The 11,360-nt window shown below is 37.9% G+C and overlaps 2 protein-coding genes across 2 annotated transcripts; one reads left to right on the plus strand and one right to left on the minus strand.

Moving 5' to 3' along the window:
- Nucleotides 1-2,407: 2,407 nt before the first annotated feature.
- On the plus strand, nt 2,408-6,151 carry LOC610048 (pre-rRNA-processing protein TSR1 homolog). Its single transcript, XM_038554272.1, has one exon. The coding sequence runs from the start codon at nt 2,433-2,435 to the stop codon at nt 4,836-4,838; it is 2,406 nt and encodes an 801-aa protein (XP_038410200.1). The 5' UTR covers nt 2,408-2,432; the 3' UTR covers nt 4,839-6,151.
- Nucleotides 5,065-5,945, minus strand: LOC610053 (serine racemase-like; the record flags this gene model as incomplete). Its single annotated transcript, XM_038554273.1, has 2 exons — nt 5,065-5,381; nt 5,721-5,945. Coding segments are annotated over 2 exons (441 nt in total), but the record flags the coding sequence as incomplete, so codon positions are not given.
- Nucleotides 6,152-11,360: the final 5,209 nt, after the last annotated feature.

Consider the following 11,360-nt stretch of genomic DNA (forward strand, 5'->3'; position numbering starts at 1 on the left):
GGCCCAAAGATGTGTAGTGCCAGAAGGACAAGGGGGGATCAGAGAGATGAGTCTGACATTAAATCACCATTAATTCCCTCCTTTGAAAACTTGGAAAATTCTGAAATATTTTTAGTATTGTCATAGGTTGGTGCCATCCTTTATGGTTGAGAAGATTATCTTATTAATAGTGAGCATTCCCTCATAATGTACAGGGAAAATTGGGGTCTAAACAGGCATGTTGTTTACAGAGTCCAATTTCTGTTATATGCACCCTTAATTAAGGTACTTCCCTTGACTGTTGTAACAAAGGTATTTGTCACTTCTCTCCCAGATCATTTTAACTTGATGGATGCTACAAAATTCAATATCTGTATCTTCATTATTATGTGAATTTACAGTATTTCACTGTACTTTCCACTGACCTTAATTGAATAAAATAACCTTATACAGAGATCTGGTTCAGTGTAGTCATAATCTAATGATTCAGTCTGATGTCATGCCATTTATTCTTCTGTTTATAAAGAGTCTTCAGAACTGTGTGATCTGGAGTCCAATGGGCTACTTATCTGATATGCTTGTCCAATTTTATTTCCTTCAGTTAATTTTAAAATATATTTCATTAAAATGTACCTAACACTGCACTTGTATTTTCTATTGTATACCTCTCTAATCCATCTGCAATAAGGCTGGTACACCATGCTATTTAAATTAGGTATTTGCAGTGTGGTGTTAATGAAGTTCACATCCTAATTTCATTCCCCACCCAGAACCTAAAAAATAATGTAAATGTATTCCAAAGACAGGTTGCAGATGTAACCATAGCCAGACTTTTGAGAGGACAGAGGGCCCCCACAGTTATAACTTTCATTTTTTTAAAAGATTTTATTTATTTATTCATGATTGACAGAGAAAGAGAGAGGTAGAGACACAGGCAGAGGGAGAAGCAGGCTCCATGCCTGGAGCCCGAAGCAGAACTCGATCCCGGGACTCCAGGATCGCGCCCTGGGCCAAAGGCAGGCGCCCAACCGCTGAGCCACCCAGGGATCCCCTATAACTTTCATTTTTATGAGAAAAATAATTCAAACATACATCCTGATTAAGATGATCAGGCTTTGCATGGTAGAGTCCTCCAAAGTAGAGCAATGTCAGTTTTGGGGTGAAATCTTCCCTCAAAATGATACCCGAAATCTCTTTGATAGGATGTTGAGTCATTCATTCCAAATTTAAAGATAAAATTAAGTGACAGATTCCTCCTGGGAGAATAAGCACAGGGACTGAGGTGTTTCACATAATCATTGATTTTAAACACCTGGCAAAACAGACAGACAAAGTGACTGAGCCAGCTAACTCGTAAGACACAGTCCAAATTGGAGATGGGAGAAGATTTAATATGTGGTTCAGTGCTTTTACTATTACTCAGAAAAAGGATATTCAATTTATTTTATAGTAACTCAATTTGCAATAATAAAACTGGTATTACAAACTAAATTTTAAAATATGCATACCTATGACTTACCAGTTGTACTCCTAGGCATATATCCATCAAAATGCCTGTGCATGTTCACTTAAAAAGGTGTACAAGAATGTATCATAGCAACATACCCACATCCTAATAACAGAAAACTCAATACAACTAAAGTGTCCATCTGGGATCCCTGGGTGGCGCAGCGGTTTGGCGCCTGCCTTTGGCCCAGGGCGCGATCCTGGAGACCCGGGATCGAATCCCACGTCGGGCTCCCAGTGCATGGAGCCTGCTTCTCCCTCTGCCTATGTCTCTGCCTCTCTCTCTCTCTCTGTGACTATCATAAATAAATAAAAATTAAAAAAAAAAGAAAACTAAAGTGTCCATCAAACTTAGAGGGGCATATTCATAAAATGGGATATTCTACAACAGTGAAAGTGTTCTACTGATACACCTAACAATTTGAAAAAAAAAAAAACGTTATATGCATAACATTGACCAAAGCAAGAATCACATACAATATAATGCATTTGTACAAACTTTAAAATATCTAAAATTATGCTATACTATTTAAGGTCGAAAGTTTAGGAAATAAATTGCTAAGTATTTTACAGAATTGTATAAAAATACAGAACTCAGGTTAGTGGTAGGGGGAGAGGTACTGATTGTAAGGAGTTATAATGAAGGGTATAAGGAAAGATTCTGAGATTCTGTGATAATTTCTTTTGTTAGACTAATTGTGTCCATGTAGTATTTACTTTGTGATCTATCATTGAGCTATGTGCTTTTGAGCTGGACTTTTCCAAATGTGTGATATTATTTCACATATCTAAAGCAAAAGCCATTTTCATATATTTATTTTCCAAAATCCCTTCAGAGCTGAGCATTGGTTGAATGGTTTACATTTGTGGAGAGAATATGAAAATGGAGAAACATACTATACAAAAGGTTAATACAGTGTGCTGATTGCGTGCACGTGAGCGGGGACATGGCGGCCCACCGTTCTGGCCCGCTCAAGCAGCAGAATAAAGCTCATAAAGGCGGACGGCATCGGGGTCGGGGATCCGCGCAGCGGGACGGCAAGGGTCTGAAAATCTTAAGCAAGAAGGTGAGAAAAGAGCTCAGCAAAGTAGACCAGAGGCATCGCGCTAGCCAGCTCCGAAAGCAGAAGAAAGAGGCGGTTCTGGCAGAGAAGAGACAGTTGGGCAGCAAGGATGGTCCTCCCCATCAGGTACTGGTGGTGCCCCTCCACGACAAGATTTCCCTGCCAGAGGCCTTTCGGTTGCTTCAGGATACAGACACCGGAACAGTACACTTGAATGAATGCGGAAGCACCCATAGCTTTATGTTGTTATGCCCTCGCTTGAAACATCGGTGGTTTTTCACATCTGCAAGGCCAGGGGATCTGCACACTGTGTTAGACATGGCCAAAGTGGCAGATACCATCCTTTTCCTCCTTGATCCACTAGAAGGCTGGGACAGCATTGGGGATTACTGCCTTTCCTGCCTCTTTGCTCAGGGCCTTCCCACCTATACGCTAGCTGTCCAGGGCATTTCTGGCCTCCCACCAAGGAAACAAATAGATGCCAGAAAGAAGCTAAGTAAAACAGTAGAGAAGCGTTTTCCTAGTGACAAACTTCTTCTGTTAGACACTCAGCAGGAGGCAGAGATGCTGCTCAGGCAATTGGCCAACCAAAAGCAACGGCATCTTGCCTTTCGAGATCGACGGGCCTACCTGTTTGCTCACGCTGCTGACTTTGTGCCGAGTGAAGAAAATAACTTGGTGGGCACCTTAAAAATCTCAGGCTATGTTCGTGGACAGACTCTAAATGTAAATAGCTTGCTGCATATCATTGGACAGGGTGATTTCCAGATGAAACAGATAGATGCCCCTATGGACCCTTTCCCTTTAAATTTTAGAATGATCAAATCCCAAAAGGAGGACCCGGGTGTGACAATGGAGATTTGTGCTATGGATGCTGTAGCTGATATGGAGGAAGACCTTAAGGTCGTAATGAAGGCAGACCCTGATAAACAAGAATCTTTGCAAACAGAGGTTAACCTAGATCCAATGGAGGGGGAGCAGACCTGGCCCACAGAGGAGGAGCTTAGTGAAGCAAATGACTTCTTGAAGGAAAGTTCCAAGGTGGTAAAGAAGGTTCCCAAAGGGACATCCAGTTACCAAGCTGAATGGATTTTGGATGAGGATGGTGAAAGTGATGGGGAAGATGAATATGATGATATGCAACGTGAGGATTTTATTGAAGAGGAATCTCAGGATGAGGGCAGTGAAAAGGAAGAGGAGGAGGAATATGAAACTATGACTATGGGAGAGTCTGTCCATGATGATCTATATGATGAGAATGTGGATGATGAGGCTGAGGAAAAAATGTTGGAGAAATATAAACAAGAAAGACTGCAAGAGATGTTTCCAGATGAAATAGATACCCCCCGTGATGTGGCTGCAAGAATTAGATTTCAGAAATACAGAGGTCTCAAGAGCTTCCGGACATCTCCGTGGGATCCTAAGGAAAACCTTCCTCAAGATTATGCTCGGATATTTCAATTTCAGAACTTTACTAATACTAGGAAACGCATTTTTAAAGAAATTGAGGAAAAAGAAGTTGAAGGAGCTGAGGTTGGCTGGTATGTCACACTTCACGTCTCTGAAGTTCCTCTCTCAGTGGTTGAGTACTTTAAGCGAGGAGCACCCTTGATTGCATTTTCTTTACTACCTCATGAACAGAAGATGTCAGTACTAAATATGGTGGTGAGCCGGCATCCTGGCAACATTGAACCTGTGAAAGCCAAAGAGGATTTAATCTTCCACTGTGGGTTCAGGCGCTTCCGAGCCTCACCTTTATTCTCTCAGCACACTGCAGCGGATAAACATAAATTTCAGAGATTCCTGACTGCTGATGTGGCCTTGGTGGTGACAATATATGGCCCAATCACGTTTCCTCCTGCATCTGTGCTGCTTTTCAAACAGAATAGCAATGGCATGCACAGCCTCATTGCCACAGGCTATTTATTGTCAGTGGATCCAGACAGAATGGTCATCAAGAGAATTGTTTTGAGTGGTCATCCTTTCAAAATTTTTACTAAGATGGCAGTAGTGCGTTACATGTTCTTCAGCAGAGAGGATGTGTTGTGGTTTAAACCCGTGGAACTGAGAACAAAGTGGGGCCGCAGGGGACACATCAAGGAACCTTTGGGTACTCATGGCCACATGAAGTGCAGTTTTGATGGGAAGCTAAAATCTCAGGACACAGTACTGATGAACCTCTATAAACGAGTTTTCCCCAAATGGACTTATGATCCATATGTACCAGACCCAGTACCATGGATGAAAAGTGAGATTTCTTTAGCAGTGCCTGAAGTGGACATGGAGTAATAGATTCATTGAGATTCTGTCTCATTGCTACTAGTGAACACTCTAGGGATGGGAGCCGATAGGTTGTAATTGGGCAAAGTTTGTGTTTTCTACTTTAGCCCAGAGATCTGCTGCCTTTTTTGCAAAGGCTTTTCTTGGCCTTGACAAAGTGTCTCAGTAAACTATGGATGTTTTTCTCTTGCTAGTTAAAAAAGAAAAAACTATTTACTGAAACATCCATTCTCCATTAGGAATTTGAAAGCTGTTTAAGAGAGGAAGATAGGAAGTTTAACCAGGAACCAAATTTTCCAAGCATCTAGAGACACTGAATCCAATCTCTTGCATAAACTAAACAGAAACAGATTGATAAGGAGTTGGCCTTTCAGCCTCCTTCACCCAAGTTAAGGAGGTTAAGTCTACATTTCCACCACTGAGCACAATACAAATGTTCTTTACTTCTGGGGAAACTGTTTGAAAATGCTGAGACAGCACAGCGGCTACTCCAACACCAGCTGTAGGTTCAATAAGCAGTTTCATCCTCTCCCACACCAGCTGGGTTGCATACTGTTGGTATGGAAGGGAGTAAGAATTAGTAAAATGGGAGAAGGGGAAAGAGCCTAGCTGATTGGCCTTTACAGTTAAAGGCCAAGTAAGGTTATATACCCAGTCTGACTTTTCATTTTGGCCATATGTATATGCTTGCCAATGAAGGGCAGGGCTTTTTTCCCCATCCTAACTGCTTCTACTGTTGAGGGTTGTTTTAATAAATCTGGGGCACCCTCCCACACATCATGAAGTCACCTAGCCAAGTCCCCAGGGAATAAGTTGCTACTTATAACAGGAGAAGACTCTTTGGCCTAAGAAGTTGCTTCATTCTTTCATATTTTCCTATCAGAGCCTCACCTTAATTTCCTCCTCTGTGACTGTGAAGACATCATCAACAAGGTCCCTTATAATAGGCCACGTGTTTAAGCCAATGCTGGATTTGACACCATCTGCTATGGTTTCTGGAGGATAGGGATTGGGAGTCAGTTCCCCTTTCAGCTTGGACTGGTAGCAGTCATCTGCATTCAAGGGTTCAGCAGCATATACCTTCACACTAGGTCTGAGAGCCTGGGAAGAGGAATATTAGACACCTTACAACTAGCCACAGCATTTTGCCTGCATACCTATAGTAAAATAGGCAATACAGGTAATTCAGTTCTGTTCAAGAGCCTTTCCTTTGATCAATGTAATAAAAATTAGACCTTCAGCATTTTAAATTGTATGCCTAATACTACCCATTAGATGTTGCTTAGGTCACATCTGGTTCTACTGGTAACTAGGGAAAGGAGTAGCTTCTGACTTGGATAGTGAGTTGTTGAGGTGTAATTCAGAGAAAGGACTGTAATTGCTTTTTGCCCTGTAAAGTTGCAACAGATTAACAACAGGGCACAGAAGAGCCTTCTATTTCAAGTGCCAAGGATTGATGGGAAGGAATAGCAATTTGGGGGGGTTGTTGAGCCAAATATCCTCAGTGTACTACAATATAAAATAAAATTCTCTATGCCTGAAAAAAAAAAAAAAAAAAAAAGGTTAATACAATATTTTATGTTATTTTCTGCCATGCAAAATTCCACATCCTGTGTATGTGTGCCTGAACACGTATGTGCATATATATATGGTGCCATTTGGTAACTCCGTATCTGAACAATCTGTAGCATATGCAAAATCTGAAATTTAAAACTACCTACCACAACTCTACATGTTACACAGTGGGCTAGTTTGAAGCAGACAACTAGGTTACAGAACTTTTCTATGAATAGTTTTCATATATAAAGAAACTGTACTTGAACACCTGGGTGGCTCAGTCAGTTAAGCATCTGCCTTCTTAGGCTCAGGTCATGACCCCAGGGTCTCTGGGTCAAAGTCATACTTCAGGCTCCTTGTTCAGCAGGGAGCCTGCTTCTCCCTCTGCCTGCCATGCCCCCCCTGCTTGTGTGCTCTCTCTTGTTTGACACATAAATAAAATTTTTTAAGAAAAATAAACTTTATTACTATAAGCTCACATTTTACTTAAATTGAGATGGAGCATGATATTATCTGTTTTTTTGTCACTGATATATGCTGAACCCTGTCAGTTTTCCTTGTCTGACATGGTAGTTGATTTATTATAAACTTTTGCCATGTGGTTATTTTTATTTTTTTGAAAATTGAAGAATAGAAACAAAACAAAAACTTAGAAACTCAGAGTTAGGGCAGCCCGAGTGACTCAGCAGTTTAGCACCGCCTTCAGCCCAGGGTGTGATCCTGGAGACCTGGGGTGAAGTCCCACATCGGGCTTCCTGCATGGAGCCTGCTTCTCCCTCTGCCAGTGGCTCTGCCTCTCTTTCTCTGTGTCTCTCATGAATAAATAAATAAAATCTTAAAAAAAAAAAACAACTCAGAGTCAGCTTCGTGTCATGTTTTCTAAAGTAGGAGATAAAGAGAGGTATCACACTGATGTTTTATTCCACGTTGACCTTCCACTGCTTATCAGTTGCACCCATATTTATGTCTGCTTGCATTGCCTTCTCAGGGGCATCCAAATCTCTAAATGTGGCCTCCCTATCTCAGCATCTCCTATTGACTTTTCCTAATCTTATTATTTCTGCTGATATTTACTCGGGCATGCCATTTCTGATTTCCCAGCACTATATATTGATATTCACCCCTGAGGAATCTTTACCTTACCAGCCTAAACAAATGAAATTAGGGAAGAAAGGTGGTCAGGCCTAGGTCCTGACTGAACAGAAGAACAAGCATCTACCTGGAGGGCACAGTAAAGAATTTAAACTGAGATAAGGATCTAAAGACAGTACTGACCACAAGGACTCAAGATGGGTTTTGGTTTGCTTTATAATAAGATACCTGGTTTAACCATAAGGGGAATCAATAACTAAAAATCTTATGATTAAAAAAAAAAAAAAAAAAAAAAAAAAAAAAAATCTTATGATAAAACCAGAAATCTTACTTATTTTTTCACTGAAGAACAAAGACTATGATCTTTGATTTCAAATAGGACCGGATTGCATCCAAGCTCTAACATTTCATATTATTAGCATCCACAAATCCCAATGTATTTATCTGTAAAACAGCTAGTAATCCTTGAGAGCTTTGAGTTGAACAAGATTTTGGATGTAAAGTGAGTTGTTTCTTTTACTTTCTTGTTTTATGCCTGAGGGAGAGTAGAATCTCTCTATATACCAATTTATCAAAAATCATTTTATGTGCCTGAATTTATTTTATTATCTTTTTCAAGTATTTTTTATTTCCTTTCTCCCACCCCTTCAGATCTTCCTAATTATTGACAAACTGTGTTTCATGTTTAAAGACAATGGAAAAAAAGATAATTGTGAGAAATAGTTGTATGGATGAGGTTTGTTAACTAATAGACCTTGATGACTTTCTGAATGAACAATTCATTCAGTCAATTTTAATTCAGTTGTAGTTCCTCTGTTTAATTTTAGTCCCTTAGTAGTTGAGATTCCTTGTCTGCTATCTACCACTTTCTATACCATTTTGCTGTAGACATATCCTTATATATTTATCATTTTAATTGGGTAACTAGTGGGAATGTAGATTAATATTTATGATAAAGCTAGTATTTGAAACTTAAAATCGCTATTTTAGTGTTGATATGCATATTAATTAATATAAATATCACTAAATATAAAACTGGAGTCTTTATTATTTACTTTCTATGCATTTTACAAGGAATTTATTTTAGTGTTTATTATTCCTAAGTTTCAAGAAAGAAAGTGAGGCTCCAGTAGATCACATAAATTTGTCCAATTCACAGAAGTAATAAAGAAGAGGCCTGGTATTCAAAAACTCAGTTTTGTTTCCATGAAAAGTCCAAGTTCCTTTTTATCATCTCAAACAATTATGTATGTACCAACCTTGGGAAACATCATTTTGGATGGGGATTGGGTATTTTATCCCCATGGAACATTTAAACATTTCTAGGGATATTTTTTAATTATCATAACTGTAGCATTCTAGTATCTCCTGTGTAAAGGCTGAGGATGTTGCTTAATATCCTATAATGCCCAGGATAATTCCCATTATAAAGAATTACCTACCTCAAAATATCAACAGTATTGAGGTGAAGAAATCTTGGTCTAGTGAGAATACAGAATTTTTATAGAAATTAGCAATTTAGGGGTGTCTGGATGGCTCAGTTAGTTAAGCAGCTGCCTTCAGCTCAGGTGATGATCTGAGGTTCCTGGGATGGAGATCCATATCAGACTCCTGCTCATGTGTGATTCTCCCCCTCCCCCTGCTCATATGCGTACACTCTCTCTCTCTTAAATAAATAAAATCTTTAAAGAAATTAGTGATTTATAACAACAAAATCAACTTCCAACTAGTTTCAATTTTTATTCTTTAGGACTATAAACAATATTGTTAACATATAAACCACTATGTTATGGGAAAGTCACTTAAAAAAAATCATGGTAGTGACCCTGATTCTTTGACAATGGTACAGAAAATATAAAATTCTGGAGATACCATGGACTTATAATCATATTACTAAATTCTATAATCTTCTTCCTTTTAAATGTGATCTTTTTATTTGAAGATGCCAAACATTAGAGATGCCATGAAAATCTGAAAAAAGACTATGCTTTTTTATTAATGCTAAACCTAAAGAAAGCCATCAAGCGTAACGACACTTACTAGTTTAAATATGTCATAAATAATGACAAGATATATATGCTTTCTCTCTCTCCCTACTCATGCTATAGTAGAATATAAATCTCTCCAAAATATGTCAATTCAACCATTATTCTACAGTTAATTTTCCCTTTCCCACAATTGGCTATGCAGTTTACCACATAACAGAGCTAATATTTACCTGCCTGATGTTTTCTCACCATCACTGGGAAGCCAGCTTCCCAAACAGGAGGTCCTACTGTAATGAGGAGAAACTATTTCTACCAAGCTGTACATCTGGCAGAGTTGTTCACTTGTTTTCAGTCATTCTACAAATGTGCATTCTACACAAGTTCAGTGATGATGAGGAAGTAAAAAAAAAAAAAAAAAAAAAAACACAACCCAATAACCAACCAACCAGTCAACCAAACAAACAAAATCCCAAAGTTTTTAGCAGAGGATTTTTAAAAAATAACATAAGCAGGTCAAAAATGAATTTCCATTAAATTCTACAAAGAGGCATTTTAGGGTTCCATGAGAGTCACACTCTGGAAATTCTCATGTTAGAAGCTTATTGTCTGCCCTAAGTTATTTTGAGTAATCTGTATTTTAAGGGTTTTGTGATTCATATTAAAGTTTTGGTTAAGTATGTCTGTTCAGTTAATGCTTTTTAAACATATTTAAAAAAAATGGGCTTTGGAAAAATATAAAGGATATTTCTTTATGTTGTTTTTACCTCAAAACTGTAAAGTAATTACCATTCACGAAAAGTGTTTTCTTCACATGGTTTATGGGCAATTTAAGCAGATAAAGAGGGGAAATAACAAATCTTAGAACACTATGTGTTAATACTACAGAAGCAGCGTGTAAAACAGGAAAGATACAAGGGAGAGGCATTAATCTATCCGTGGAGGAGAAGTGAAGTCTTCTAAGAGGAGATAATCATTGAACCAAATCAAAAATAATATTTGGGACTTAGATGGTCAGAACAAAGGAAACTAAATCTTAGGTCATTTAAACAGCAGGAATCATAAAGTCACTGAAATGCAAAAAAAATAAAATAAAATAAAATAAAATAAAATTAAATTAAATTAAATTAAAATAAAATTAAATAAAAATAAAAAAATAAACAGCAGGAATAAAGGTACAAAACATACAGCAATAAAGGTACAAAAGGTACAGCATATTTTAACTTTGACATTGAGGAATGGTTTACTTTTGGGGTGATTTCATAAGCTTAATTACTTGCATAACACACACAACAAGGATTTTCAATGGCTTTAATGCCAAAAATATCCCTCTCCTTTTTGGTCTATTGCCTTAAATAATATTGGGTCTCTAATAACATACACTTGTCATACTATATAATATACTTACATTTATTAAGTTTTTAAATAGTAAATAACAGATAAAATTGCTGGTTAAGAATGCATTTGCTCTCCTTTCATTCTACACTATTTACAAGTACAGTATTATTTTTTTGGAACGTTTGTTAATGTGTCTTGAATGACAAGCAAAATTTACATGCCAAACCTATGATAGTGGTTTTGAATCCTTATTTCTGAAACCATTCTTGGGCTTGTTTAACATATACATATACATATACATATACATATACATATACATACACACATATACATATATACATACAAAATTTTAATCTGATTGCTGGGAGATACTCTTTCATGAGATATTTTAAGAACATGTAGTTTACATCTATATATTCATGATGTGACATGAAGTATCAGGCATGGGGAATAAGAATCACTGCACTACAGGGCACTACAGGACCTCTTCTCCATAAGGCTACCATCGTTAAAAGCAAGAGAAGTAGCTGAATTTCCCAACACAGAGAAAAAAAAAACA

Source organism: Canis lupus, chromosome 12 (genome assembly GCF_011100685.1).
Source record: "Canis lupus familiaris isolate Mischka breed German Shepherd chromosome 12, alternate assembly UU_Cfam_GSD_1.0, whole genome shotgun sequence".
In the NCBI taxonomy this organism is placed as follows: Eukaryota; Metazoa; Chordata; class Mammalia; order Carnivora; family Canidae; genus Canis; species Canis lupus.

What these genes read in the sequence shown, in the direction of transcription:
- LOC610048 (XM_038554272.1), top strand. Translation starts at nt 2,433, where the DNA reads ATGGCGGCCCACCGTTCTGGCCCGCTCAAGCAGCAGAATAAAGCTCAT.